A 27,632-nucleotide genomic window follows, 5' to 3' on the forward strand; every position below is an offset into this window, starting at 1 on the left:
TGAGCCCATGATCTACCCCTGGGGGAAACAAGACAATCGGGAGTGGTGTGCGTGTTGGGGGGGGGGTGTGGGGGGGGGTGGGTGGGGGCACAGGGAGGGAATAAAAAGCAGGAAATTGAGAAGCGTAGGGCGTGAAAGGCAGCAGCAGAGCCAAGATTGGGAGCTGCTTCAAGAACCCCAAGAATAGTGAAGAAGACGGGGGGGGGGGGGCGAGAGGGAGGGGAAGGGGGACGCGGGGGACGGAGCTAGGAGCCAGGCATGGAGAAGCGAGGCCAGCAGAATGCGGTGAGATAGTCATGAAGAGAAAGCAGACTATGCGAGGATATGATAGGTAGGCCATGTGGCAGGGCATACATGGAAAGCGAGGGATTGCTTCTTCAGGAGGGCAAAGCTACAGGAGACCAGCCAAGAGTGGGGGCTCCCTGCTGCTTCTGAACAAGTGTGAGTCTGGGACCCTAGCACAAGTGGTCCTCTGTTGGTGTGCTGTGCCTATGGGTTCCCAAGTAATCCCATGTACTTGTGAAATGACCAGGGCACGGGTGCGTGGGTCTAAACGCCCAGTAAACACAGTATTTATCCTTCTCGCTACTAAGTGTACTGTGCTTGTGGACACATGCTCACCCATGTGTGCGTGCACAGTGCCAGGAGCACATGCAAGAGATCCCGTGTCCGAGGTATCAGCTGGTTCTCCCTCTATCAGGGTCCTGACCCTCCCCCTCCTTGGGCCGCTCATCTCTTTCAGCGTCCGGGTTCCCCAGGCCCGCCTAGACTCTGGAAACCCCCTAGCAGGCGAATCTGCTCAGTCTGCATGGAGTGGCGTCTCACTAACTTGCGCTTGGTCCTGGGAGACCCTGGTGCCCCAGAGTGTGGAGGGGCAGGCAGTGAGGGTGCCCGACCTCCGGGTTGGGGACGAATGTCGGGGATGGGAGGGTGGGGACTGACGTTGAGAGGAGGCAAGAAACCCGGTCGCGTTTGCGAGATGTGGTCCAGGAGCAAGGTCCCGGAGCCTCTTCTCTCCAGCAGCCCTGGACTCCGCCTCCGTCCGCTCAGCGGGGATACAGCCCCAGGCAGACTTTCCTGGGACTGGCGTGGAGAGGAAACCGAGCCCGCTGGAGGGAGGGTCAGAGGAGAGGCGCTGTATCGCCGGCGCTCCAGGGATAAACGGCTGGATTCAGGGGAGTCAGGGCAAAAATGTCCAGGGGTGTCGAGCTCCACCGGTTCCATGCGGCTCAGTTTTTGCCTTAGCCCTGAAGGAAGACCAGACTCCTGAGCCTCGGGCGCAGTGTTTCGCCGCGAGAGAGGACCCCCACCCGTCACTTTCTCCGCCCATGGGGGCGGGTCCTCCGGGCCTTCGGTGCTGTGACGCCGAGAAAGACGCGGTCTACCGGTCAGGGTCAAGCCGTTGAATTCAGCAGCCAGGCGCTCCAAGCCGGGCCTCCCTTCCGCAGGAGGAACCGGTTGGGGAGGAGCTACAAGGCCCCAGGGCTCGGAATTGAGCCTTTTGAGTGGTTTTGGAGGATGCCGAGGTGGTTTGGGGAGAGGCTCCGAAGGGGAAGGGTCATCAGGGGGCTTAGGAAGAGGAAATTCAAAAATGTCTCTTTTCTCCTCTTCTTCCTGGGCGCGAGGGGATAACAGCCCGCGTCCTCCTCCTCCTGCAGTCTGCAGTTGGACTTCTGAAGGCGACGTGCAGACCCCTGGACTAGGAGGAGCGGGTGCAGGGTCCTCTACCCCCGGGGACGGCGGGGAATTAAGATACTGCCTGGTCTTCTTGGTGCCCGAGGGCGAGGTATCCGTGGTTATAATGATGACCTCCGTGCCCTTGGCCTTGCAGGCGTCCAGCAGTGTGGCAAGGGTCTCGCGGTCCCCGCGGTCCAGGGCGTGGACAAGCGCCGAGGCGCCAGCGTGATCTCGGACTGAGGGGTCTGCGCCGTGGGCAAGGAGCAGAGAGGCCACTGCGGCTCCCCCACCCCCGGCGCAAGCATGCATGAGAGCGGTGCGTCCTAAACGGTCTGCGATGTTGGGATCCGCGCCTTGCTCCAAGAGATAGCGGACCATGCGCGCCTTGTTCTGAGGGTCGTCGTAACGGGCCCTACAGGCCGCCATTAGCGCAGTCTCCCCTTGGGCATCACCCTCATTCACGTAGGCTCCTCCCTCCAGAAGCAAACGGGCCAAGCGTAGCTTACCCTGTCCCACAGCCCGAAGAAGAGCGTGGCCCTCGGTGTGCAGCATAGCTGCGGCTCGGGCAAAAGCACCGATGGAGCCGGGACTGGGACCTGCCGAAGATATCTAGGAGTATGGGGGTGGTGGTTGGGAGAGGCCTGAGGTCTTGGTAGTGAAGCCTATCCCTGTGAAAAAGAGAGAGAGCTCATTGACAGGCTCAGCAGGGAAACTGAGGCACCGATGAACGCACCTGATGTATGCCCGGGGTGGGGGGCTGGTACAATGCACAGTCTTTCCTTTTGACTCCTGCCTTTGAGTCGTCCCATCCCCCCCACGCATGTCAGAGGAGGTGGGAAGGGTGCACCACCCGCACTGAAGGATGAGAGCGCGTGCATGTACACACATGCACGCGCACAGATATTCCCACCCCCCCCATTCGCACCCCACGGCTTATCAGACCTTTCCAACACCCCCCTTTTCTTATCCACACTTGGAATCCCCCTCTCTAGGATACTGAACGCCACCCACCCACACACATGCACCCGTACAGTCATACACATATTTCTATTCCTAACCTCTTTTAGATTGCCACATCCCCAAAAATTGAGGGGGGGGGGAGCAGATTGCAATTGGGACCTAAAGGGGTGGAGAAAGAATTAGGGTTTCTTTTGCCTTTGCAATGTTCCCCATTGCGCCTTGTTCTTCCCCCTCCCAGCCTGTACCCCCAAATAGATACCTGAATGTCCGCATAATCTCTGCCTGGCCAGGATTGAGGCCGGGGCCATGGGGGCCTCTGGGGTGGAGGAGCCGGGTACCTGGGGGCCCACATGGCGTGGGGGGGTACCCGGATTCCCTTGGTGTCAGTATCTGCGCCTCAGCGCTGGATCCTGGTCCCTCCTCCCGGTGCGCCCCGGGCACAGCGCCGGCTCCGGAGGAGAGAAGGGGGGGTGGGGGCGGAGCTCTTCTGAGCTATTTATAGCCCAGTCTCTGCGGGTGGGGGCGTCCGGCACCGATCCGCTCCCCACCCCCATGCGCACACATATAAACCTATAAATCCTAAAGGGGAAAAAAAAAGCACCTAGCGCCTCCAATCTTGACTTCCCTTTCTTAACCCACCTCCCGAACCCAAACAAACCTAAGTGCTCCTTAGGGGACTCTCCCACGACCCATTCAGGAACCATCCAGATTCTTCGTTGATCTTCAACAGATCTCCATGAGCTCCGGTATGCCAGACCTGACTGCCACACACGGCATATGGCACACTGTGCAGAGGGGTATAGGGAGGCGGTTGGGATCTGCAGCAGCGTCCACACAGAGCATAGAGGCAGGAGATGTGGCTCCCTTCCCGTAGTTTAAATATCAGCGAAAGTGTAGCCTGGAATCAGACAGCACTCTATTCCCGCTGCACCCCTCTCAAACATCACACACCGTAGAGACGCTTGGATCTCATTTCCCTTGGGTCCCATTAGGAATGTGAGGACAGTGGCTTTCCCAGGGAATTTTTAGGGCAAGGGGCATTCTCAAATTCCCTCTTTGCAATATTTTAAGGGGTGTGCATAGGAGGTAGCAAAAGGCAGAGTGATGACTGAACCTTGTTGCACGGATGCGCTCATTGCCTCTCTTTAGTCCCGTAGACTCATTCTCCCCTCTCCCTTGAAGGTCCCTGCCTGAATCACTCCCTGTCTCTTCCTATCTGTTGCTCACTGCCTCTGCCTCTCCATGCCACCTGTCCTGTCTCCATGGTTACCAAGGCTTCCATCTGCATAGTTTAGGGATGAGTTTGTGTCCAGCTGGAAAGTACCAAACGAAGTGGGGGCATCGGATGGGTATTACAGGTTTGCAAAGCTCCCCAAGGATCACAGAGGGCTCGAGTGGTGGATGCCACCATGTACAGATACAAAAAATAACGTTCCTGGGAAAGGAAGAGAAATGGCTGCAGGGAAATCACCCACTTTTACTAGCTATTGATGTGTGCTGAGAGCTTTGCATACATACATACATACATACATACATACGTCACCTCCAACCTTCACAACTCTATGAGGTGGGAACTATTGTCTTCTTGCAACAAATGATAATGAGGTTAAGCAAGTTCCCCCAAAGCTCCACAGCTATGTTTTTATACTATAACAAAACCCGAGTATGTATCAGCCACATGCAACTTCCCCGTCTAGAGGCCATTTTCTCTGACCTCTGCCATATTCTTGTTGACTAACTCCTAGTTTTACCTCCATCCTGACATATTTCCCTTTATTTCTACTCTGTGAAAGAATGCCCTTTCCTACTCCACCCCTTCCCTTGAAGGAGCTTGAAGGGCAGTGGAACATGCAGGAGGGAAAATAACCCACTGGGCTCCTGCCATCTTCTCTGATCCCAAGCGCCCCTCCCTCCCCGACTTCTCAGACACAGCAACAATCTACAGGATGGGGCATTTGGGGCCTGAGCTTGGTACCAGAGTCAAGAATATCAAGAGTTAGCTGGGCAGTGGTGGCACAAGCCTGTAATAGGCAGAGGCAGGCAGATTTCTGAGTTCGAGGCCAGCCTGGTCTACAGAATGAGTTCCAGGACAGCCAGGGCTACACAGAGAAACCCTGTCTCGGGAAAAAAGAAAAAAAAAAGAATATCAAGAGTTCAAGGCTAGCCTAGACTGGGTAGCCAGACCCTGCCTTTAGAAAAAAAATCATTTAAAGATTATTTATTGGTAGTGCTGGAGACTGAGGAAGATTAATAGAGTGTGTGTGTGTGTGTGTGTGTGTGTGTGTGTGTGTGTGTGTGTGTGTGTGTGTGTGTGTGTGTGTGTGTGTGTGTGTGTGTGTGTGTGTGTGTGTGTGTGTGTGTGTGTGTGTGTGTGTGTGTGTGTGTGATATGTCCTTAACCAGAAGAGGGCGCTGGAGTCAGGCGGGAGGGTTCTGGGAACTCCAGCAGGCACCATGTTAACAGTTGACAGCTGGTCTCTCTAACCCAGGTCTACATTTCCCAGCAGCGGTTCTGGATGAGCTCTGAGTAGGAGGTCAACCTAGCCGACTCCTGCCCTGCAGAGTCTGTTCTGTCGGGGCTGAAGAGGTGAATTCTGCAGCCCCAGGTCTCCGCGCGCCCCACTTCCCAAGCCTCAGTTCCGGTTAGGCTCTCTCCCTCCCCCTCCCCGCCTCTCACGCCTCCGCTCCCGTCGATTGGCCAGCAAAACCCACCAATGGAGAGGTCGGGGAGGCGGGCCTAGAACACGGGCTGAAAGAAGAAAAGCAAATTTCAAGTTGGCGGCTGCGTGGGCCCCGAGTGGGGGAGGGACGGCAGGTAAGGTTTCGACCTGGTGGCTCTGACCCGGTTTGGTTCGGTACTTCCCGAATTAGTCCCTCGGCGCAGACAACAGCGTAGGTTAGGCTTTCTGTCAGCCTCTTGGATCAGCCCCCTTCTGAATCCCTCCCCTTTCTCCCCGGGATCTCACTGCTGTCTTGACTGTACACCGGAGACCGGGCTTGCTGTCGTGCCTGGGGACAGATATTAAAGCAGGAGAGGAAGGCTCATTCTGGTAGCTCAGACTCTTCTATGATATCAGCTTCTCCCGGATCTAACATTAACATAACATTAGCCCCCTGTCAAGAGCCTGACCGATTCTTAATACCTATCAAGTCAACTGACCGGCTACTCTACCCACCACTTTCCTAGACCGCCTTGAAGAATTTATTGATCCCTAGTCTGACAATGCCTGATTATCACTATTGGAATCTCTTTAATTTTTAAATCACATTTATTATTGGGGGGTGTGGCGTGCGCGCCATTGCTTGCACAAGGAGGTCAGAGGACAAGTTGAGGTAGTCAGTCTGTTTCCTATATACCATCTCCTGAGGCTCACTTTCCCCTCCCTCCCTCCCATCCTTTTGCTTAGCAGACTCTTGCTCTGTAGCCCATACAGTCCTGCAATTTGCGGTCCACCTGCCACAGTCTCCTAGGATTACATGTTCTCTTTTGATGTTTCTAGTCTGTGAACGGAAGGTTTGATGGGACAGATTGTGGTACTTAATACATTGTGTTCAATAAGCGTTAATCGAATGGAATTGATTTGTGGCAACCAGTGCTCTTGTCAAGGAGGACAAATTTAAACTAATACAATTAAGGAACAATAAAAGACAACAAAGCATATAATTAAGGGCCTTTAAATTGGTGCTTTATTGCATTAATGTTTTATAGTTATTCTCAGACCAGAGAAGGAAAACAACAAAAAGAACCGGAAGGGAGTCTTTATGACTCAGAGTCTGTAGACACACATTCAAACGACAGATATTTACTGAGCACCTACTATATACCAGACACGATGCTAGACAATGGGGAGCTCAGTGAACCCTCTGATAACATCTATTCAATAAATTGTTACTTAGTATGTGGGAAAATGTTTTTGAGACAGGTTCTTTCTATGCAGGGCAAACAAGCTGGCCTCCAGCTTGTGATCCTCCTGCTTCAGCCTTCCTGGGATAACAGGCCTGGACCACTACACCCCAAATAAACATTTTTCTTTTAAATTGAGAAGCGTGAATCTGGTCTTACAAATGCTAAGCACTAATTCTGCCCCTGAAGGACGCCCCTACTCCTGAGCCAGCATATTTAGTAAGGGAACTCCCTAGCTCTTTTCAGGTCGGTCCACTATTTAATGTTTTTCTTTGTATTTATTCAGCTTAAACTTATTATCAGTGGGCCATGGTGCATATGTGGAGGTCAGAGGAATGAAGTGTATTCTGCAGGCTGCCCCAAACTCACCATGGAGCCAAAGATGAATTTAAACTTCTGAATGACAAGCGTGGCCCAAGGCTTTCTGCTAAGCCAATGTGCTGTTGTTTTCTGGGGGGGAAGGGAGTTGCCTGTTTTTTTTAACTGGGGATTGATTTGAGGACCTCATGCATTGCTGATCAGGGGTTCTGCCACTGAGCTATAGGACCCCCCCAGTCCTCTGATTCTTCTTATGTGTGTGGATGTTTTGTCTGCATGTGGTCTGTGTGCCACTTGTGTGCTTAAAACCCTCAGAAGGCAGAAAAGGGTGTTGGCAGGGTACAGACAGCTCCGAGTCACAGAGTCACTGTGGGTCCTGGAGAATGGAATCCCTATCCTCTGGAAGAGAAGCCAGTGCCCTTAACTACTGAGCCATCTCTCCAGGCCTCCCCTGCATCCTTGAAAACAAACATCCTTTTTCCTTGTTAATTGTAGGATGTACATTTATTCTATACCACTTTCAAACACATAGTGATACAAGTGTGCATTACTTCATAGCCCTGACGTAATAGTGATTGCAATTAGTACTCTACGATTTTAAGCTTTATTGTTATTTTATGTACGTGTACACTGGTGCCACAGCACACATGTTGGTGACAGGGGACAACTTTGTAAGGTTGTGTCTCCCTTTCACCTTACATGGTTCCAGAGACGGAACTCAGGTTCTTGGACTGGCACCCACTTTATCTGCAGAGCCATCTCGCCTGCCCCCGATACTAGTATTTTGACATGTGTACTCTCAGTTTATTCTGTATATATGTATAACTTTGTGTTTTATAAGTAAATAGAGCCACACAATAAATTCAATTTTATACCAAGAATGAAAACATTAAAAAACAACAACAGGTAAATATGCTTTATATTGTATTCTCCCTCACCCCTAAACGCTCCACGTTATCAACCTCCTGCCTTGAAAATGGTTTGTTTGGGGTTTTTTTATGTTGTTGGTTTTGTTGGTGGTGGTTTTGTTTGTTTGTTTGTTTGTTTGTTTTGGTTTTTCAAGACAGGATTTCTCTGTAGCCTTGGCTGTCCTGGAACTGGCAGCTCTGTAGAACAGGTTGGCGTAGAACTCTAGATTTCTGCCTGCTTCAGCCTCCTGAGTGCTGGGATAAAGAGCCCACAGCCTGGCTATTTTTTTTTGTTTGTTTGTGTTTTTTATCGTGTATTATTAGACCATTTATGTCATTTCAGAATTTGTTGTTGTTTAAAACAAGGCTTCGCTATGTAGCCCAGGCTGGCCTGGAACTCCATAGATACCGCAGGCTGACCACTTTCTGCCTTAGCCTCCTTGGGGGCTCATACTGTAGGTGTGAGTCACCACATCGAGTTATTTCAGAACTTTTGCTGCCATAAATAGCTCTTTAACAAGCATTGTGATACTTTTATTGCAGAATATGTGACTATTTAGGACAGATTTTAACAGTAGGATTAAGAATAAAAACACTAAAAAACTTCAAGAAATTGTTTAGTCTTCCCATGGAGGTGTGCTTGTTTCAGACGCTTCCTGTGGTTATAGTGAAACGCTAGGACCGAACGCCCGCCCGGGGAAGGAAAGGAGGAAAGCGTGGGCTCGGCTCCCACTTCCCAGTCAGTCTTTGATAAAGGAAGCAGAGGCCATGGAGGAGAGCTGCTTGCTTTATCTTCCTCAGCTTCTTTTCCAGACAGCTCCAGACCCCCTGCTCAGTGGGCACCCCACCCCTGTCCTCACCCCCACCCCGTTCTCACCTCCCTGATCCCCCCACAGTGAACTAGGCCCTCCCACAGGCCCAGCTGCTGGAGCCATTTTCCCAAGCTCCCTAGCACAGCCAATGTCCATCTGAAGAAAATTTCACTTCAGCCTGATTATTATTATTATTATTATTATTATTATACTTTTTTCTAGTTCCTTATTAGGTAGAAAAATGGTTTTATCAGGCCAGGGAGATTGCTCAGTCCATAAACCCTGGGTCATTTCCATGGATCCTATGTGAAGGCAGGGCAGACATGGCGGCTGAGCTGTAATACCAGCACTGCTATGGTGAGATGGGAGGGGGAGGGAATGGTAGAGAAGCTCTCGGGCCAGCTGTGGCCCACAAGGAAGAGCTCACAGGAGGTGAAGGCCAACCCAAAGTTGTCCTCTGACCTCCACAAACGTCAAGCACACGCACATGAATGAATACACACACACATACACTCGTAAAAGTAACTTTTACTCACCTGAATAACTGTTGTCTCAGAGGTGTACTGCTTCTGTCTGACTAGCCCAGGCCTAGTCCTGGAGGCTTCTAGCCTCTATACAATCTTATTTAGGCCTAGAATGTTTTCAGCCTCTGAGGCCTGCTACTGAATAATTTCATCCTTTCTTGTTCTTTCTGAACTCTGGTTGACTGGTTCATTCTGGCTCAAACTCCTCTCCCAACTGACTGATTCAGTCTGTTTTTTCTCCCTGCCTCTGAATTGCTCTGCTTGGCTTCTAACTAACTCCAGCAATCTTTTCTAAGCTCTGGCTCCTTCTCATTCTCTTGCTGGTTCTGTCTTTACCTGTGTCGAGCTTGTTCTCTCTTCGATGTGTCTCTGTAAAACTCTCCTGGTAAGACTGCCTCCTCCTCCCTCTCCGCTGTCCACGCTCCCTCCCAACTCTGCTGCACGGCTCTCCACGGACTCCACTGTGTTCCTGCACCGACTCTCTTCTCCTGTGCTGTCTGTCTATCCCTGAAGTCGCTCCCCTTTCCTTTCTTCTTGGTTGGGAATATCCTATTCTGTCAAATCTTTCTCCGGTTTCTCCTTGTCTGCCACTCAGTTAGCTGTTACTTTCAAACATAGCTGCTTCCCTCTACAAACTAACTTTACCTTCATTGTTTGGGATTAAAGGTGAGTACTAAAGTTGTGGCTGTATTCCAGTCAGAGGGATTAAGGGTATGTAAGAGCTAAGCCACAGCCTAACTGGAAACAGGGTCAAAGGCCTGTAACATACATACAGTTATGGCTTTTAACACAGAGACTAGAATGAGGGCTCAGCGATTAGGCGAGTGTACTTATACTGTTGTCACTTTTATTTCCCAGCAGCCACCTGCGACTCCAGCTACAGGGGAATCCGACCTTAGGCTCCACAGGCACCACATGCACGTACCCACAAACACACAATGCACATAATTCATAACTAAAATAAATATAAATTTTGAAAGAAAGAGACCAGATATGGTTTTGATTCTAGCACTTGAGAGGCAGAGGCAGGCAGATCTCCAAGTTTGAGGCAAACCTGGTCTATATAGTGAGTTCTAGGACAGCCAGCACTATGTAGAGAGCCTGTCTCAAATAAATAAATACATACATACATAAATATTTTAAAGTGGCTTTATTGACCATTCTTTTGTCAATTTTCTGTTCCTATTCTTTGTCATTTGTTATTGTCGCCGTCTGTCTGTTTTGAGTCAGGGTCTTCCTATGTAGCTGTATGCAGACAAGGCTGGCTTTGAACTCACAGAGACATGCCTGCCTTTGCCACAAGTGCTAGGATTAAAGTCGCTGGACGCCATGTCCAGACTTCGTCCTTTTTTTTTTCCTATTTGTTTTATTTGTGTTTTTTTGTTTGTTTTGTTTTTTGTTTTTTGTTGGCAGACAATATCTTACTGTGTAGCCTAGGCTTGTCTAGAGTTTGCAATCCCCCTGTCTCAGTTTTTCTGGAGCTGAAATTACAGGCATGTTGCACATGTCCATCTGACTTGCTGTTTTTTCCCTCTAGTGTTGGGGGTTGGTGCTGAGGCCTTGCACCTCCTGGGGAAGGACTCTATCTGGAGCCTCATCTCCAGCTATCAGTTCTCCTGGGGGAACGGGATGGTTTGCTTCCATGTAGATCTCTAAGAGTTGTGACATAGAACTGATTTCCTACATTACTAGAAATAGAGCATTAGAGTGCCCTCTACTGGTCAGTCTCCTCTAGGGGCCGCACCCATACTCTTAATTTGTAAGCTGATGAGTCCCCCAGAATATAAACTCCATGCAGGAGGAACCAGGGTGCACAGGAAACGTTTTGTTATTGTTTAGTTTTGTCCATTTCACTCATAGCCTTATCCACAGCGTTCAGGGTTGCTGTGGTCGTTTGAATGAGCATGACCCCCAGAGACTCATATATTTGGGTACTTTGTCCCCAGTTGGTGGAACTGTTTGGGAAGAATAGGGGTGTGTGACCTTGTTGCAGGAGGTCTGTCATTGGGGGTGGGCTTTGGGGTCTCAAAAGCTCTCATTAATCCCGGTTAGCTAGCGCTCTCTCTGCCTCATGCCTGTGGATAAGGTGTGAGTTCTTAGCTACACTCCTGTGCAGTGCCTGCCTGCTGCCACCCCTGCCATGATGGTCACAGGCTCACCCCCTGGAACTGCAAACCCCCAATAAAGGCTCTTCTATGAGTCACCCTGATCATGGTGTCTCTGGGAAGGAACTTAAAAGTAACTAAGACCTTAGGTTTATTATTACTCCCATTTTACAGACAAAGAAGGAACCAAAGTTTATGTAGCTAGGAAATGACAGAACTGGGACTTTTTGGTTGGCTGGCTGGCTGGCTGGCTGGTTGGTTGGTTGGTTGGTTGGTTGGTTAACTGGCTGTATGGATGGTTGGTTGGTTAACTGGCTGGCTGGCTGGCTGGTTGGTTGGTTGGTTAGTTGGTTGACTGACTGGTTGGTTGGTTGGTTGGTTGACTGGCTGGCTAGCTGGCTGATTGTTTGTTTGTTTGTTTGTTTGGTTGGTTGGTTGGTTGGTTGGTTGGTTGATTGACTGGCTGGCTGGTTGGTTGGTTGACTGACTGGTTGGTTGGTTGACTGGCTGGCTGGCTGGCTGGCTGGCTGGTTGGTTGGTTGGCTGGCTGGCTGGTTGGTTGGTTGGCTGGCTGGCTGGCTAGTTGGTTTCAGTGTTTTGAGCCAGGAACCATGTTGCCCAAATTGGCCTGGAACTCACTATGTAGCCTCGCCTAATCCATGCCCAATGGATTCTCAATCTCTCTCTCTCTCTCTCTCTCTCTCTCTCTCTCTCTCTCTCTCTCTCTCTCTTCTGTTTTATTTATGTTATTTATGTGAGTACACTGGAGCCGTCTTCAGCTACACACCTCACCTACCTTATTGAGGCAAGGGTCTCTAACTGCTGAACAGTGAATGTCCGGCTGGTTAGCCTCCAAACGCTCAGTGACTCTCCCCTCTTTGTTTCCCATCACTTCCATGGATCAAGCACAGGTTGTCAGCGTGCATGCCCAAAGGCCTCTGCTTGCTGAGACATGTCATTGGATCCCTAGTTAAAATTTTAAATCAATCATTTTATTTAGTGGCTGGTCGTGTTGGCATATACCTATAATCTTAGAACTTAGGAGGTAGAGGCGGGGGGGGGGGGGGGGGATCATATATGTAGAACTTTCTGTGTAGCCCAGGCTAACCCTAGATTCCTCGGCTTGGCTGTTCTCTTTCCTCAGCCCTGCAGGTGCTGGGATTACAGACTCAAGTCACACTGCCTACCTAATAATTTTATCTTATTATAAAAGAAGTATTCATATATTATAGGAAAAATTAATACACAAACAGGAAGATAAGAAACAATCATGAAGGCCCATCGTCTGAAAGAAAACCACGTTACAGAGCTGGGCATGTAGTTTAGTGACCAAAATAATGGGACAAATTTTTTGAAAAATAGATTTACAGAAAGACTGAGCAGATAATCCCGAGAGTTCCCACGTATCCCTGGCACACTGCTCCCCTTTTATTAATGCTGTATATTACTCTAATTTATTTGTTACAATTAATGAACCACTAGTGATATATTATTATTATTTTTCAAGGTTCATATTGCACTCAGATTTCTTCACTTTTGATATAATGGTCTCTTCACGTATCATGATCCCATCCGAGACACCACAACACGTTTGTCTCCTTAGGCTCCTCTGGGCCCTGACAGTTTTGAAGAGAACTAACTGACCAGGCATGCTGCAGGCTATCCCTCTGTCAGAAGCTCTGGTTCTTCTGGGACTAATCTGGACTTAGGAGGTTTGGGCATGATGACCATAGAGGTACAAGCATCATTTTGGATCTGGGACAGGTACTTGGAAGCTGAGATGGGAAAAAAAACAGTGTTCAAGGATAGCCTGGGCTACATAATGAGACCTCGTCAAGGAAGGATGAAAGGAAGGGAGAGAGACGGAAGGAGGCACACACCCTGCAGTCCCAGCACCTCCAGAGAAGAGGCAGACAGATCGAAAGGTCACCGTCATTGTCTGCTGCATAGTTAGTTTCGGTCTACTGGGCTACTGGAGATCCTGAATGAACAAAATAAGAAAGGAAATAAATGTGTCAGTGCATGTTAAGAATACATATTACAAGCTGGGCGGCGGTGACGCACGCCTTTAATCCCAGCACTTGGGAGGCAGAGGCAGGCAGATCTCTGATTCCCCCATTCTTATGAACCAGGAAGTATGATCCTTTCCTGTTAGCATGACTATCTACACGCTTGGTTTATTTAGAATTCTGCATGAGCATTTGTCATTTCCTTGTCATTTATATTATGATGGACTCCTGGGCATTTACTTTGTACTTTGGGATGATAATCTAATATTATTTTACTTTATTGGGAACTAAAGTAATGGTTCTGTGATTGAGAGCACTGACAGCTCTTCTAGAGGATCCAGGTTTGGTCCCAGCACCTGCATCAGGCTGCTAACAACCATCTGTAGCTCCAGTTTCGGGAGAAGCAGTGCCCTCTTCTGGTCTTCATGGGCACTGCATTCAAATGATGTGTGTCTATCTGCCTGCAAAACACCCATACACATAAAGTAAAAATAAATAAAGATCTCAAAAAATAAACAGATTAGTCTTTGTTTAATTATGGGTTAGTGTATATCTCTGTGTATACACTTGAATTCAGGTGTCCTTGAAGGCCAAAGGCCTTGGACCCCAAGCTGGAGTTACAGTAAAGTCACCCTGTGTGAGTGCTGGGAATCAAACCACGTCATCTGCATCTGGAAGAGCAGTGCCCAACCACTGAGACAGCTCTCTGGCTGAATTGTTTTAGTATTTTAAAATATTATTTACTTTTACTTGTTTGAATGTATACCACTTGTGTAAAATGTGTGTGGAGCCTGCGACAGGCACCGGACCTCCCGGAAGTAGAGTCACGGCAACGGCAGCTGCCTTAGATGAGCTGTGGAGCAGACCCAGTCCTCTGCACGAGCACAGAATGCTTCAACCATCAAGCCATCTCTCCAAACCGTGTTTAAAACATATATTTTAAAAAGGTTTTAAAAGTGTGTGCATGTAAGTGTAGATGTCCAGGGAGGCCAGAGGAGTGTTAGATTCTCTGGAGCTGGGTTTACAAACGGTGTGAGACAGCAGACACAAGTACTGGGAACTAAACTCCATTCCTCTGCAAAAGCAATGCACATCTTAACCACTGAGCAATCTCTCCGGCTTTCTTTATTTTGAGACATGATCTTGCTATTCATCCCTCAGTGGCCTAGAACTCTATGTAGACCAGGCTAGCCACAAACTGATAATCCTCCTGTCAAGTACAGGGCTGGGATTACAGGTTTGTGGTGTCACTCCTAGCTTTACGTTTTATTTATTTATTTATTTATTTAAGTATATTTTTTATTTATTTTGTTTTTTTTTTTTTCAACAAGGTTTCTCTGCATAACCTTGGATGTCCTGAAATTCATTCTGTAGACCAGGCTGGCCTCAAACTCAAAAGTAATGCCTTCCTCTGCCTCCTAAGTGCTGAAACTAAAGGCATGCCTACACAGCCCAGCACATTAACTTTTTTAACTGTCACAGAAAACAGGATTTGGAGTGTAGCCCAAAGGTAGAGAGAGTACTTGGCCAGCATGAGGAAAGCCCTGGGTTTGAACCCGGGTACACAGCTTCTTGGCTTCACGTCTCTTCTAGTATACTCCTTTACCTCTTTGTTTTTGTCTTTATTAGGTTTTTCTCACTGGATCTCTACGTATCCAGGCCCCCTCCACCATGACCAGCCGGGGTGGGGGCCGGGGGCGTGGCCGAGGCCAGCTGACCTTCAACATGGAGGCTGTGGGCATTGGGAAGGGTGACGCTTTGCCCCCACCCACTCTCCAACCCTCTCCGCTCTTCCCTGTGAGTGTCTCCTTCCCTTCCTAAGCCTCCCCTGTGCCCCCCCCCCAGCCCCACGGAGCCCACGTGAGCACAGAATCCTGCTGGCCCAGCAGGAGTCATCACCACCTTGAGTCTGTCTATAGTCACCCCCGGGGAGGGGTTTCCAGGCACGAAAGTGTTTGTCCTCACTCTTCATACCTCCACTCTCCAGCTCTCAAATTGCTCTCCATCTTCTGGCCTTACTGAGAACGCTGGACTCGACCTGGGGGAAAGGCCCTTTAAGGTTTCCCTGCAGCGCTCCTGACTAACCGCTGTGTTTCCTCAGCCCTTGGAGTTCCACCCCGTGCCTCTGCCCGCAGGAGAGGAGGGGGAGTATGTCCTGGCTCTGAAGCAGGAGCTGCGTGGGGCCATGAGGCAGCTCCCCTATTTCATCCGGCCAGCCGTCCCCAAGAGAGGTCAGTGGAAGGGCTCGTGTCTGTCGAGGGCCTTCTTCCATAGGCAGTGCCCACCAGAGAGGCTTAGGAAGTTTACTGTCTAATGGAGAGAGCATTAAATGTCCCTTCCGTGTCTGAAATGCATCGCCTTATTCGGGATTTGAATTGCACCTTAATTTGGGGCCTAGTGGGACATTAAAGCATCTTAGTTCAAATGGGGGAGTGGGGTGCAAATGAATTTCCCATTCTTTAGTTGGAGAGACCTTGATGCTGGGCCTCTCAGCACCTGACCTTGCAACGCCTTCTCCCCTTCGCTAGTGAGAGCAGGAGACTGGAGAGGGCAGGGTTGCTGGCAGGCTTGGGAGGATGGATATTTGCCCTCGGTGACAGTTGATGCTTTTCGGCTGAGTCCCTGGGAGCCGGGGGCTCAGCTAACCCAGTTAGTGGGCGGGAGACAGAAGACTGAGCCCGGTGTTTATCCCAGTGTGCCCCATCCAGTTGAGCACACTGCCTCTCAGGAGAGAACTCTGGACGAAGACAAGAGTAGCAGAAAGGCAGATTGGAGGGGAGGCCAGGCCAGGCCTCCACCCAAGCTGGAGGCTCTGGGCTCCGGTTAAAGCAAGGCAACTGATAGATAAGACGGGGAGACCCTTAGGAACAGATGTTCTAAGGATAAAACTCTGACTCGTGGGCTCTGACTCCCAGATGTGGAACGTTACTCAGACAAGTATCAGATGTCCGGGCCGATTGACAATGCCATCGATTGGAACCCTGGTAAGTGACTGGCCCTCTCCAAATGCTCTTCTTCCAGATTCTTTAGGGGCCTCAACGCATCACCCTCCCTTTCCTGTGCAACATCTAAAAACTAGAGTCTTAGGTGTGCTCTGTAACACTTTTGGTTCTACCTGAAAACTGTATTTGTAACAACAGGGCCCACCTCTCTCCAGAGGCGTCCAGCCTACAGTTTTATTCTGAAAAATCTTCAAACCAACCCCTCCCTCCCTCCCTTCCTCCCTCCCTTCCTTCCCTTTAAACACCCCCTTCCCCTTAGCACCAGCCATCGCTCCCTGAAGCCCCCAGCCAGACGGGGTCCTGCTGATTTTCCCTCCCACTCTTCCCAGATTGGCGGCGACTACCCAGCGAGCTCAAGATTCGAGTGCGGAAAGTACAGAAGGAGCGTGAGTGAATCGGCCGCAGGAGGAGGAGGTCTAGTCCGCCGGTGCCGCAATGACCACACGAGGGCAGCAGACCGCCACATTTGCTGCCGGAGACCACACGAGGGCAGCAGAGTGCCGTGTTTGCTGCAAGAGGGTGGAGTAGGCTCAGCTAGGGTGGAGGGAGAGATGGCTCTGCTGATAAGGACACCCGCCACATGCCCTAGGACCCTTACGTTGGAAGAACTCATTCTACGCTCCACGCGTGTGTGTGTCACACACACGCACACATGCACGCACGCACACACATCAAATTTAAAAACCGGAAAGATAGCTAGTTAGGAGACGTGCTTCATAAGGACTCACTTTTTGATCCTCCACACAGGGACCACCATCCTCCTTCCCAAGAGGCCCCCCAAGAGCACAGACGATAAGGAGGAGACGATACAGAAACTAGAGGTGAGGAGGGAGCGCGATAGACAGCTGGCCTCCCGGGCCCTCAGAGCCTGACTTCTCCCGAGTTCCCTGAGTGTGAGTTTCTCTTCCTGTTCATCCTCACATGAGACTCTAGAGAAGAAGGAGGAGGAAGTGACTTCAGAGGAAGATGAAGAGAAAGAAGAAGAGGAGGAGAAGGAAGAGGGGGAGGAGGAGGAGTACGATGAAGAGGAGCATGAGGAGGTGAAGGGACTCTGCTCCCCCCTCCCCTCCCCCTCCTTTCTCCCTTGGGGAACAAGTTGTGGGCTCAAACTCTTATTTTCTTTTCAAGGTTTTTGTTGTTTTATTTTTGGTTTTGGTTTTGAGACAGGGTCTCCACTATGTAAGCTAGGTTGGCCAGGAACTCCCCAGAAATTCCCCTGCTTTACTTCCTGCGGTTGGGATTACATGAGGACACCTCCAGACTTGGCATACAAGACTCTGTATGATTGTCTACCAAGCATGTTCTGGTCAGGAGGCCTAAGGAGGGTCTCTGAACCCCTGAAACTAGAAGTCACATGCAGCTGTGGGCTGTAGGTGCTGGAACCTAACGTGGGTCCTCTGCAAGAGCAACAAAGGCCTTTAACACCCCCACCATCTTGTAGTACATGTGTGCATGAGTGTGCATGTGCATGTGCACGTGTGTGCTTGCATGCGGCATGGCAAATGTGTGGAGGTCAGAAGACAACTTGAGGGAGCTGGCGGTCTCCTTTCTCCGTGTGGGGTCTGGTTATTGGACACAGGTCCTCTGACTTGACAGCAGATGCCTTTGTACTGAGCCACCTCACTAGTCCTGGCCTCCCAACACCTACACAGGAGACATTCTCAGAGAATTTCAGTGCCACCAAAAGGAAGAAGTCTTTCTCCAGTTCACCTATCCCTGGCCTATTCTCCAAACACAAAACATGGCGGGTGATATGGCTCAGAGGGCAAAGGGGGCTTGCTACCAAGCCTGATGGTCTAGGTTCAATCCCTAGAACCCACGCAGTAGAAGGAAAGAACTGACCCCTGCAAGCTGTTCCCTGACTTCCACGTGGACACCAGGGCACACACACACACACACACAGGCAAACCAATAACTGTAACTTTTATATCATGGAGCTGGAGTGATGGCTCAAGGCCAAGAGCACATGCTGCTCTTCCGAGACTCAGGCTCCGCTCTTCAGAGACTCAGGCTCCGCTCCCAGCATCCACCGCAGCTCGCGACACCTGTGACTCCTGTTCCCGCCCATCTGATGCCATTTTCTGACCTCCGAGGGTCCCAGGCATGCAAGCAACATACACATGCATGCAGCCAAAACACCTATACACATAAAAAGTAAAATGAATCTGTAACAGCTGGTAGGGACCCCACACCTGGTGTATTTGGGAGGAAAGAGCCTGGAAAAAAAGAGAAGAAAACTCTGAAATCATTCCCAATCTTTGCTTCTTTTTACATTTCAGGAAACTGATTACATCATGTCGTATTTTGACAATGGAGAGGACTTTGGAGGGGACAGCGATGACAATATGGATGAGGCCATATACTGAAAACCTGGGCCCAGAGATGGTTCTTGATTTAAGATACAGGAACTAAATATCCCTATTTACTTAGGGTTTTTCCTGTTTTTATTATTGTTTTTTTGAGAGAGGATCTCATGTATCTCAGGCTGGCCTGGAACTCAATATGTAGCTGAGGCTGGCCTTGAACTCTTGAGCCCCCCACTTCCTCCTCCCAAGTCTTGAGATTACAGGGATACACCACCACACCAGACTTACTAATACTTACTTTTGTTGAGGAAAAGTTATTTAGTCAGAATCCAGGTGACCTGTGTGATCCCTAGGGGTTGTGCACAACAACCGTTTGGGGAAATACTTCGGGTAGAAACAGTCAAGGGAGTAAAGCCTGTTTTGTACCTTTAAATAAAATGTTTGTATCTGCCCCTCTGCCCAGAGTGATGCCTGCTGGGAAGGCTGAAGGGACATCCAGCCAAGCCATTCTTATCCCGCCATGCCCCCTTCCAGAGGACTGCATTTACAGCCTTACATATGCTAAGCAAGTGTTCTATCACTGAGCCATATCCCAGTTCTTTTTATATATTTATTTTAGAATGTTTAGACAGCGTTTTTGCTAAGTTGCCTAAGTTGGCCTTGAACTAACCCTGCAGCCTAAATAGGCCTGAATCTATCACAGCCTCCCAAGCTGAGATCCCAAGCCTGTGCTGCCAGTGTCAAACCTCTGCTGTGGGGTGACTCTGCGGAACAGGGGTTGGGGGGGGGGGGAGAGGTCACCGCCTTGATCCCTGACCTTACTTCTCAGCCCGGCCATGGAGGACACTCGGGAACTCATCTGGGTCTCAAAGCATCACTGGGGAAAGCATGGGCTCTCCTGTGGACTACCCCAGCCTTTGGCCTCCCACAGCACGGGGACCGAGCCTGCATATTCAGGAGTTCACCAGGAAGCCAGCCCTCTCCTTTCTCACACTTGACCTTGATCGCGTCCTTATTTACAAAGAGTGATTACAGCTATTTTTGTGCAGAGAGTCAAGAAAGCCAGGGGCCAGCAGAGGAGTGACTCACTGCTTTCGGCTTGGCTAGCATGGTTCCTCCAGGAACTGGAGAGCCTACTTTGAAAGGCATATTTAGGGATCTCCTTAAAAATACTGTTCTCTACCGACAGATGGGGTGTGGCTTGCAGCTTCTTTTTTATTTTTATTTTGTGTGTGTGTGTGTGTGTTCTTTCCTTTGTGGAATTGAGTTAGCCTTTCTCACTCCACTTAGGAGAGGGGGTAGGCGGTGTTATCTTCCAGGAAGTAAGGAGGGTGGGGAGGAAGGGAGTGATTTAGGGACACTCACTGCTCTGAGAGGCTCCCTCGCCCACACAGCGCTCCCGTGGGTGAGGTCACTTCCCTGGGCGCTGATTGGCCTCTGAGGAAGCCTTCCTCGAGCTGATTGGTCGCATGCACTTGCCATGCCACAGCCACGGGTAAGTTGCGTGTCCAGTATAGAAAACAGAGTAAGGGGAACTGCATAGACATCTGGGGTGCCACCACCGGGTGCCACCACGGGGCATTTAAAGTCTAAAGATGGACTGTGAGAGAAGCGTCCAATAAAACTTCCCAATCACTTTTAGACAGGCTGACTGAATTTCCTACAGCATCGTGGGTTAGAGAAACCCACGGTCAGGTATTTCTGACCCCACTGTATGGGGCGAAGACGGGCTTCGACCCCATGGAGGGAAAGCGCCTTAATGGCCTCGTTTAAACGTGCTAGAAGCGCTGGGATAGAAGCCCAGCCAAGAAAACGGAGATGGAAACAGGAATAGAAAGGAACATTCCAGAGTTATTGAGCAATTTGTGATGATTGATGTGTTTCCTTTTCTAGCTCTCCGAGGTGAGTGAAGGGTGGGGCAGGACTTGTCCCTGGGGTTTCCCACTGTTCTACAGCAGTGACTGTGGCTAGGGAGGGAACAGCGGAAAGCAAAGATCCTGACCGGTTTTGTTATGTTTCGTTTTCTGTTGTCTTTCCCCACTTCGTCCCCTGCACACACTGGGAGGGGAGACACCATCCTAGCCCTCATTACTAAAATCCAGGCTATGTTGAGAGACACTGCCACCTGATGCTCTTCTGGAAACTCGGGGTTTTTGTTTTTTTTACACTTCATTTATTTGGCCAAGGGGGTGCAAAATGGCTTGTGTGGGGAGCCCAGAGGACAGCTTGCGGGGGTCAGTACTCCCCTGCGGCCGCACGGCTGGAAGCTAGTCCCCGCCCATCTCTCCACACTCACGCCTCCTCACGTCCCTTTTCCCATGGCGGGAGGAAGGAGGACAAAGGTTGGAATGACCGCTCGGGATCAGTCATACGGCCTCAAAGACAAAATGGCATAAACATCAGGCCATTCTTGGACTCTGCCCTGCCTGGACTCCTGCCTCCCCTGGCAGGTGACCTTGTTGGACAAAGCTGGTGAGGTGACACGAGACCCAGCAGCTTCCCCAGATTCCTAATCGGTTCCAGGCATGAGGCATGAGCTGTTTCCACTGACCTTTCCCCAACTTCCCACAAGAACAGGCAGGGGCTGGAGCCTGGGGCCGGCAGACAGGGTCAGAGCTAGACAGTCAGTGTTTGCCAGCCGGGTATATAATACCTATTAGAAACAGTTTTGGGTTTTGTTTTGTTTTTTCCGAGACAGGATTTCTCTGTGTAGCCTGGCTGTCCTGGAACTCACACTGACGCCGAAGCCGGCTAGATTTTTTTTTTTTAAGATTTATTATCATATATAAGTACACTGTAGCTGTCTTCAGACACTCCAGAAGAGAGAGTCAGATCTTATTGTGAGATGGTTGTGAGCCACCATGTGGTTGCTGGAATTGAACTCAGGACCTTCAGAAGAGCAGTCAGTGCTCTTAACTGCTGAGCCATCTCTCCAGCCCCAGTTCTTAATTGTCTAAATTGCTCCTCTGCCTGGGCTGCAGGCTAGGTTTTACAGCAGGAAATCTACTCTCCCTGACCCAAGTTCCACATCTACCCTCCCAGACCTCACCTATTTGGGCGGGACATGTGAAATGGGGAGTCTGTGAACAAACTCAAGGGCTCATTTTTTACTATTTTATTTTATTTTATTTTGAGGGAGGGCCACAGAAAGAGCTGGATGCGGCAAGCAGTTTAGGTTGTCAGTGGTTAGGCACCCATGGATTCGTAAGGAAAAGGGAGATGGTTTCTGCACCTTGCTTTTATGGTTGTTTGAACTCTAAAAGTAAAGAAGGGTGTGGGCTGGTCAGGAATGCAGCAGGGTGTGAACTGGGGGTGTGGCTCAGTAGATAGAGCACTTGTGTAGCATACATAAAGTCCTAGACTCTATCCCTAAAACCACATAAAGACATATGCATATAACCCTTGGCTATATGGAAAATCTGGGGCATGGGAGACACCATCTCAAAAGAAATAAAAGAATCAAGAAGCTAAGCCAAGGGGAGCTATTGTCATCTCAGGCAAAAAGCATCATCTCACAGCCTTGGTTTCTTTACTCCACAGTCTTGTACCCTTGGAAAGTTGTGTCAAGACTCCACGCCTCAGTTTCTCCATGTCTGATGCATGAATCTGGGCGTGTTGTCTCCTGAGACCCCTGTTCCACAGTAGGATTGGAGTGGACCCACTTGTGAAGGTACAAATGGTACTGGGACGCCAGTCATTGGCTCAGTCCATCACGGTCACCAGTTAGTAAAAGCAGGAGTCCAGGCAGAGCAAAGTTCAAATATGACTTGATTTCTATGACACTTTTGTCTTTGAGGCAGTACAACTGATCCAGAGTGGTCACTCCAACCTTTGTCCTCCAAATGGCATACGTGACCCTGTGTCACCAAGCTGTCATCGGATCCCCTTGATCTTCCTACCTTATTTTCAGCCAGGCAAGCTAAAGATACCTCAGGCATCGCCAGTTGTTTCCAAGAACCTTTGCAGCCAGGGTAGCGGGGAACCAGCAATTCCCCAGTAATTACTAGTAAGAAAGCAGGAAAGCCTTGTAACAGAGACTTCAAGGTTACAACCTGCAAGTCAGGAGTCACATCAAGGACACCACAGAGAGTTCTGGCCAAAGAAGTGGCTGAAGATACAGGTCCTTCCTATCTGTCCTTAAATATGCCGGACTAGGAGGAGACAACTGAGCTAGACAGGAATAGTTCGGTTAGGTAATCTGGCCAGACTAGTGTGACCTTTTCTCCACTGACCTTTCCCCTACTGAGACCCATATCCCCCAAGGAAATCACAAACATAGAAATTTGAAATCCCAATGCAGAATTCTAGTTTCTAGTATTATCACCGAGAAAGCTCCGCCTAATCCAATAGGATTTAATGTGTCTCTTCTGTCAGCTGCTTAGCTATAGCTACCCAGTGGGAGTTAGTAGGCACACACTGACCTCACCCCAACTGCACAACCAGAGGGGTTAAGGATTCCATCATCACAGAGTCTGTGGCTGTTTATTATTTCAACCGCCTCGTATCCCAGGATCTTCCCACAGCTCAGACTCCTTGCCCCCTTGAGTGGACACAGCCCTGTGGTTCTCCCTCTCGGGATTTATGGTAAAGAGGGGGAACATATCCAAATTCATCTGTCCCCAGCACTCTGAGTTACAGTGCCTGCCAGGAAACATTCAATTAAACTAACGTTTGTGTTTGGCTTTGTTCATTTCTGACAGGGTCTCCGGTAGCTCAGGCTGGCCTTAAACTTGATCATGTAACATTCAAACTCCTAATCCTTCTGCCTCAATCTCCCAAGTGCTGAGATTCCAGGCATTCACCACTGCTTCAGGTTGGCTTTTGTTTGTTTTTTTTGTTTGTTTGTTCATTTGTTTTAATTTATTTAAGACAGAGGGACCTGGGATTCATTGTGCAGTGCAGGCTAATCTCAGACATGGAATAATCCTTCTGCCTCAGTTTCCACAGTGCTGGGATTGCCAGGCACAGTAACTCATGCCTTTAATCCCAGTCCTTGGGAGACAGAGGCAGGTGGATCTCTGAGTGAGTTAAGAGGCCAGCCTGGTCTACAGAGTGGATTCCAGGACAGCCAGGGCTACATAGTGAGACCCTTTGTTGAAAAAACAAACAAACCAACAAAAACAACCACCAACACCCCCCCAAAAAAAACAAAAAACAATTAAAGTGGTATAATTCTAGGTGTGCGCCACCACATTTGGTTTTTCCCTATCTTGATGTGAGTTTTTCGTTTGTTTGTGTGCATATATGTACTCATTCGTGTCTGTAAATATGAATGGCTGGAAGCAGCCTAAAGCACTGTTCCTCCTGTATGGCCTGCCTTGTGTGCATGTGAAGTAAGCTAGGACGGTCGGACACTGACCTCAGCAACCCGTCTGCCTCCATGCCCCCAGACCTGGGATTGCAGGGAGTAGACACCAGTCGGTCCTCCCCAACTTCGCAGCAAGCACCTTGTTGACCGAGCCACTCCCAGCCTTCTTCGTGATATTTTGAGACAGGATCTCTAGTTGGTCTCAAATTTGAGAGCCTCTGGCTCCTGAGTGCTGGGGTTAGTTAGGATTTTGTGCTACCCATCCATCAGCTAAAGCCTGCCTTCATCTTAACTAGGGAGGGAATTGAGGTCAGCCTGGGCCCTCAATTCCTGTCTCAGAATTGAGACCCTGTCTCAACACACACACACACACACACACACACACACTCTAAAACCAAAACCAAAACCAACCAAACAAAACCAGAAGGGAAGAAGGCTGTCTAAATCCTTCTTATCCTGGCGATGCCTCCCAAAGTCCCCTTTGGACAGGAAGAAGCCTCGTTGTTTTTTTTTTTTTTTCCTTTTGCCCTGCTGTAACCTCGGAGGCAACCATTTTGAGAGGAAACTGTCTCCTCGAGTGAATGCTTTCCCAGGCCACGGTGGTGGAAGTAAGCAAGCAAAGATGGACGACCCGTGGAAGAGCCAAGCCCTCTCTCAGAGAGAAGCAGCCCTTCACAGAGCTCCTCCTCCAGGCCTCTCTCCTGGCACCAGATAACTTTTCCCCCGCCCGACCATAATTGGATCTGGCGGCTCTGAGCCGCTCACCTCTCCCTTACTTGGCCTGGATCCTGTTTTGAGTCTCAATTTCCAGCCCAAGCCAGCACTCTCACACCTGCCCAGGGTGCCAGTGGCTCCACAACCTCTCAGGAGATGTTGGGGGCCTGGCCAAGAGAGGTGGCTATACAACAGAGATCTTTAGACTTATCCTTGAAGTCCTCGGTGCGTCACATAATTTTTCTCTTGTCTGTCTGTTTGTCTGTCTCTCTTATGCATGTATGTATCTGTATGTATGTATATGTATGTATGTATGTATGTATGTATGTATGTATGTATGAGACAAGGTCTTATGTAACCCAGGCTGACCTGGAACTTGCTATGCAGCTGAGAATGGCTTTGAATCCTGATCCTCCTGCTTCAGCTTCCCTAGTGCAGGAATTCTGCCCCCTTGGATTTTGGGGTGTGGTGTAAATGCAGCACATTTGTCCTATAGTGTGTGTGCACACAGAGCTCAGGGACAGCTGTGCACTCTGTTGACTCCTCCCATCTTTACATGGGTTCCAGGGACTGAACTCAGGTCACCAGACTCAGGTAGCAAGTACTTTTACTTATAAGTTGTCTCACCTTTTTTCCTACCCCCTCTCTCCTTCCTTTCTTCCTTCCTTCCTTCCTTCCTCTCTCTCTCTCTCTCTCTCTCTCTCTCTCTCTCTCTCTCTCTCTTCTTTCTTTCTTCCAACAGTGTCTGGGAACAGTCTGTCATATTATCAATTATGGCTGGTAACTGTTAACCTTCTTGCCTCAGGCTTCCAGATACTGGAATTTCAGGAATGCAATGCCACACCCCGGGCCCCTAAAATGCAGTAATCTAGTGTCTAAATGTTCACAACCAATTCAAACTTTGAGGAAGAAATTGTAGGGGCTTCCAAACATGTGCCAGATGCTTTGGCTAGCCTTCTGCCTCTGACTTAGCATTTCCTCTGTTGTGCCCTGTTTTGTCAACTTCAGCTAAAATCAGCATACAGGAAGGGAACCACGACCCACAATAGTTTGACTGGGACTCTACAGCAAAGTTCTGTCTTCCCAGCACTTGGAGTGTCTGTGCTGAGGACTCCTTCCTTACCACAAATAGGATAGAAAGTATCAGAAGAGGTGCTGAGATACAGAAAGAGATGGAGGGAGGGAGAGGAGGGGAAGTGTTTGGGGATGGCAAGGTGTGTGGTCTAAAAATAAGGCCAAGGTGCAGGGTGGTGGTGGCACATTGCCTAAAATCACAGCTCTTAGGAAGCAGAAGCTGTGTCTCTGAATTCTAGACCAGGTTGGTCTAAAGAGTGAGTTCCAGGACAGCCAGTGTTACCCAGGAGGAACCCTGTCTCAGCACACACACACACACACACACACAAACACACAGCACTTGGGAAGCAGAAGCTGTGTCTCTGAATTCTAGACCAGGTTGGTCTAAAGAGTGAGTTCCAGGACAGCCAGGGCTACCCAGGAGGAACCCTGTCTCAGCACACACACACACACACACACACACACACACACACACACACACACACACACACCACACACACACACACACACACTGATTGACTGCTCTCCCCACCCCTCCCGTCCCTCCCTCCGGAGACCGAGATTTCTAGGCAGCCGCCCCCATTTTCGATCTCTCACCTCCACAAGAAAACATCTCTTCTACGTTCCTAAGGTGTCTAAAGCCCAAACCTGGGTTTCTCAGTCTTAGATTCTGTTCTCAGGAATAGGCACAGTAGGGTCCGGACCATGAGGTTGCAGGAGGGCTTGTAGCCCTCCTACAGGCCGGGCAGGGAGAGAAGGACACGCCCACTGATTTATGGAGGTTTGGGAGGGAAAACTTTGAATGTGGAACAGGAAGCTAAGCTTCTGCCCTGGAAGGCGAGGCAAGTATGAAAGACCATGGGTGCAGAAAGAAAGAGCGACACGAAGCACTGGCCCTGGGTCTGGGCAACGCGAGGAGCATGTCGGCGGGAGGGGTTTTCACCTGAAGAGCTGCCGCCATATAAAGGAAGCCCCTTCACTTGCCCTCCGCTCCCAGCAACTGGAACGCTGGGAGTCTCTCCATCTGTCCAGGAGGTTAAAAATACCCGTGACAAGCACCTAGCCAGGCATCTCCAAGAACCTGCTTACTGACTGCTGAGTGGACTTAAAGATGGCCACTCAGCAGTTCCAGCACACAAAAAAAGACAGAGAATGGACCTCGCTTGACATCCTGAGGTGCAGGTCACATGGGATTCACAGTGCTGTCCCCATGCTCTGTCCCTCTCACTCCGACGCGCTGTTGCCTGGAGATGGCCAAGCAGTGGGAACACAGAAACAGCCCAGTGCACTGAGTTTGTTCATTCTTTCCTCTTTATGCAACAGGCTAAAGAAAGACTAGAAGGACCGAGCCCCGTGGACGGTCAGCACAGGACAAGAACAATCCGGGCCAGCTGACCTGACCCTTGGCTACCCAGCTAGGCCATCTCTGGGAAAAGAGCAAAGTACCTTAGGACGGGAGTGAGGGCTCCAGGAAGAACTCCTAGAAGTCTTACAGAGGACCAGGTTCTGTTCTCAGCACTCAGGAGGTGACTCACAGCCATCTGTAACTCCAGTTCCAGGACCTTTTTGACCCCTGCAGGCACCTGTCATATAAGTAGTTCACATACATACATGCAGGCAAACACTTATACACATAAAAAATTTTAAAGAAATGTAAAAAGAGAAAGAAAGGAAGGGAGAGAGAGAGAGAGAGAAAGAAAGAGAAAGAAAGAAAGAGAGAAAAAAAGAAAGAAAGAAAGGAAGGAAGGAAGGAAGGAAGGAAGGAAGAAAGAAAGAAAGAAAGAGAGAGAGAAAGAGAGAGAAGGAAAGAAAGAGGCCTCTTCATTACGTTGTGTGTCTGTGTTCTCTGGCCTTCGGTTTACCACACTAAGTGGTAGAAAGCTTTCCCACAATTGTGTAAATTGAAGAATTTAGAAGATCCCATTACAACACAGTTGCAGAGGTCAAAGAACAATGTGTGGAAGGAAGTACGCTGTCTTCTGGGCCTCCGTGCCCAGCCTGCTCTTCCTTTG

General features: G+C 49.6%; 2 protein-coding genes and 2 long non-coding RNA genes across 6 annotated transcripts; 2 read left to right on the forward strand and 2 right to left on the reverse strand.

The window, feature by feature from the left end:
• Positions 1-215: 215 nt before the first annotated feature.
• Positions 216-2,381, reverse strand: Ankrd34a (ankyrin repeat domain 34A). Its single transcript, XM_052178583.1, has one exon. The coding sequence runs from the start codon at positions 2,227-2,229 to the stop codon at positions 739-741; it is 1,491 nt and encodes a 496-aa protein (XP_052034543.1). The 5' UTR covers positions 2,230-2,381; the 3' UTR covers positions 216-738.
• A 2,967-nt stretch (positions 2,382-5,348) lies between these two features.
• On the forward strand, positions 5,349-18,975 carry Polr3gl (RNA polymerase III subunit GL). 2 transcript variants are annotated; one of them, XM_052179695.1, is made up of 8 exons: positions 5,349-5,451; positions 14,846-15,013; positions 15,318-15,447; positions 16,132-16,200; positions 16,548-16,604; positions 16,966-17,039; positions 17,145-17,258; positions 18,498-18,975. In XM_052179695.1, the coding sequence occupies exons 2-8, from the start codon at positions 14,888-14,890 to the stop codon at positions 18,582-18,584; spliced, it is 657 nt and encodes a 218-aa protein (XP_052035655.1). In that variant the 5' UTR covers positions 5,349-5,451; positions 14,846-14,887; the 3' UTR covers positions 18,585-18,975. The 2 variants fall into 2 exon arrangements, with proteins under 2 accessions (XP_052035655.1, XP_052035656.1); XM_052179696.1 differs by lacking the exon at positions 17,145-17,258.
• LOC127682940 (uncharacterized) lies at positions 12,277-27,632 on the reverse strand. Of its 2 annotated transcripts, XR_007977459.1 has the most exons (4): positions 27,449-27,632; positions 27,067-27,203; positions 15,191-15,254; positions 12,277-13,188 (listed from the first exon to the last, which is right to left on the reverse strand). It is a non-coding gene; the product is annotated as an uncharacterized LOC127682940 (long non-coding RNA). The 2 variants fall into 2 exon arrangements; XR_007977458.1 differs by lacking the exon at positions 15,191-15,254 and having other exon boundaries at positions 12,278-13,188; positions 27,449-27,628.
• On the forward strand, positions 19,914-27,077 carry LOC127682941 (uncharacterized). Its single transcript, XR_007977460.1, has 3 exons — positions 19,914-20,426; positions 22,065-22,194; positions 26,944-27,077. It is a non-coding gene; the product is annotated as an uncharacterized LOC127682941 (long non-coding RNA).

The sequence above is a fragment of the Apodemus sylvaticus genome, chromosome 4, assembly GCF_947179515.1.
Source record: "Apodemus sylvaticus chromosome 4, mApoSyl1.1, whole genome shotgun sequence".
Lineage (NCBI taxonomy): Eukaryota > Metazoa > Chordata > Mammalia > Rodentia > Muridae > Apodemus > Apodemus sylvaticus.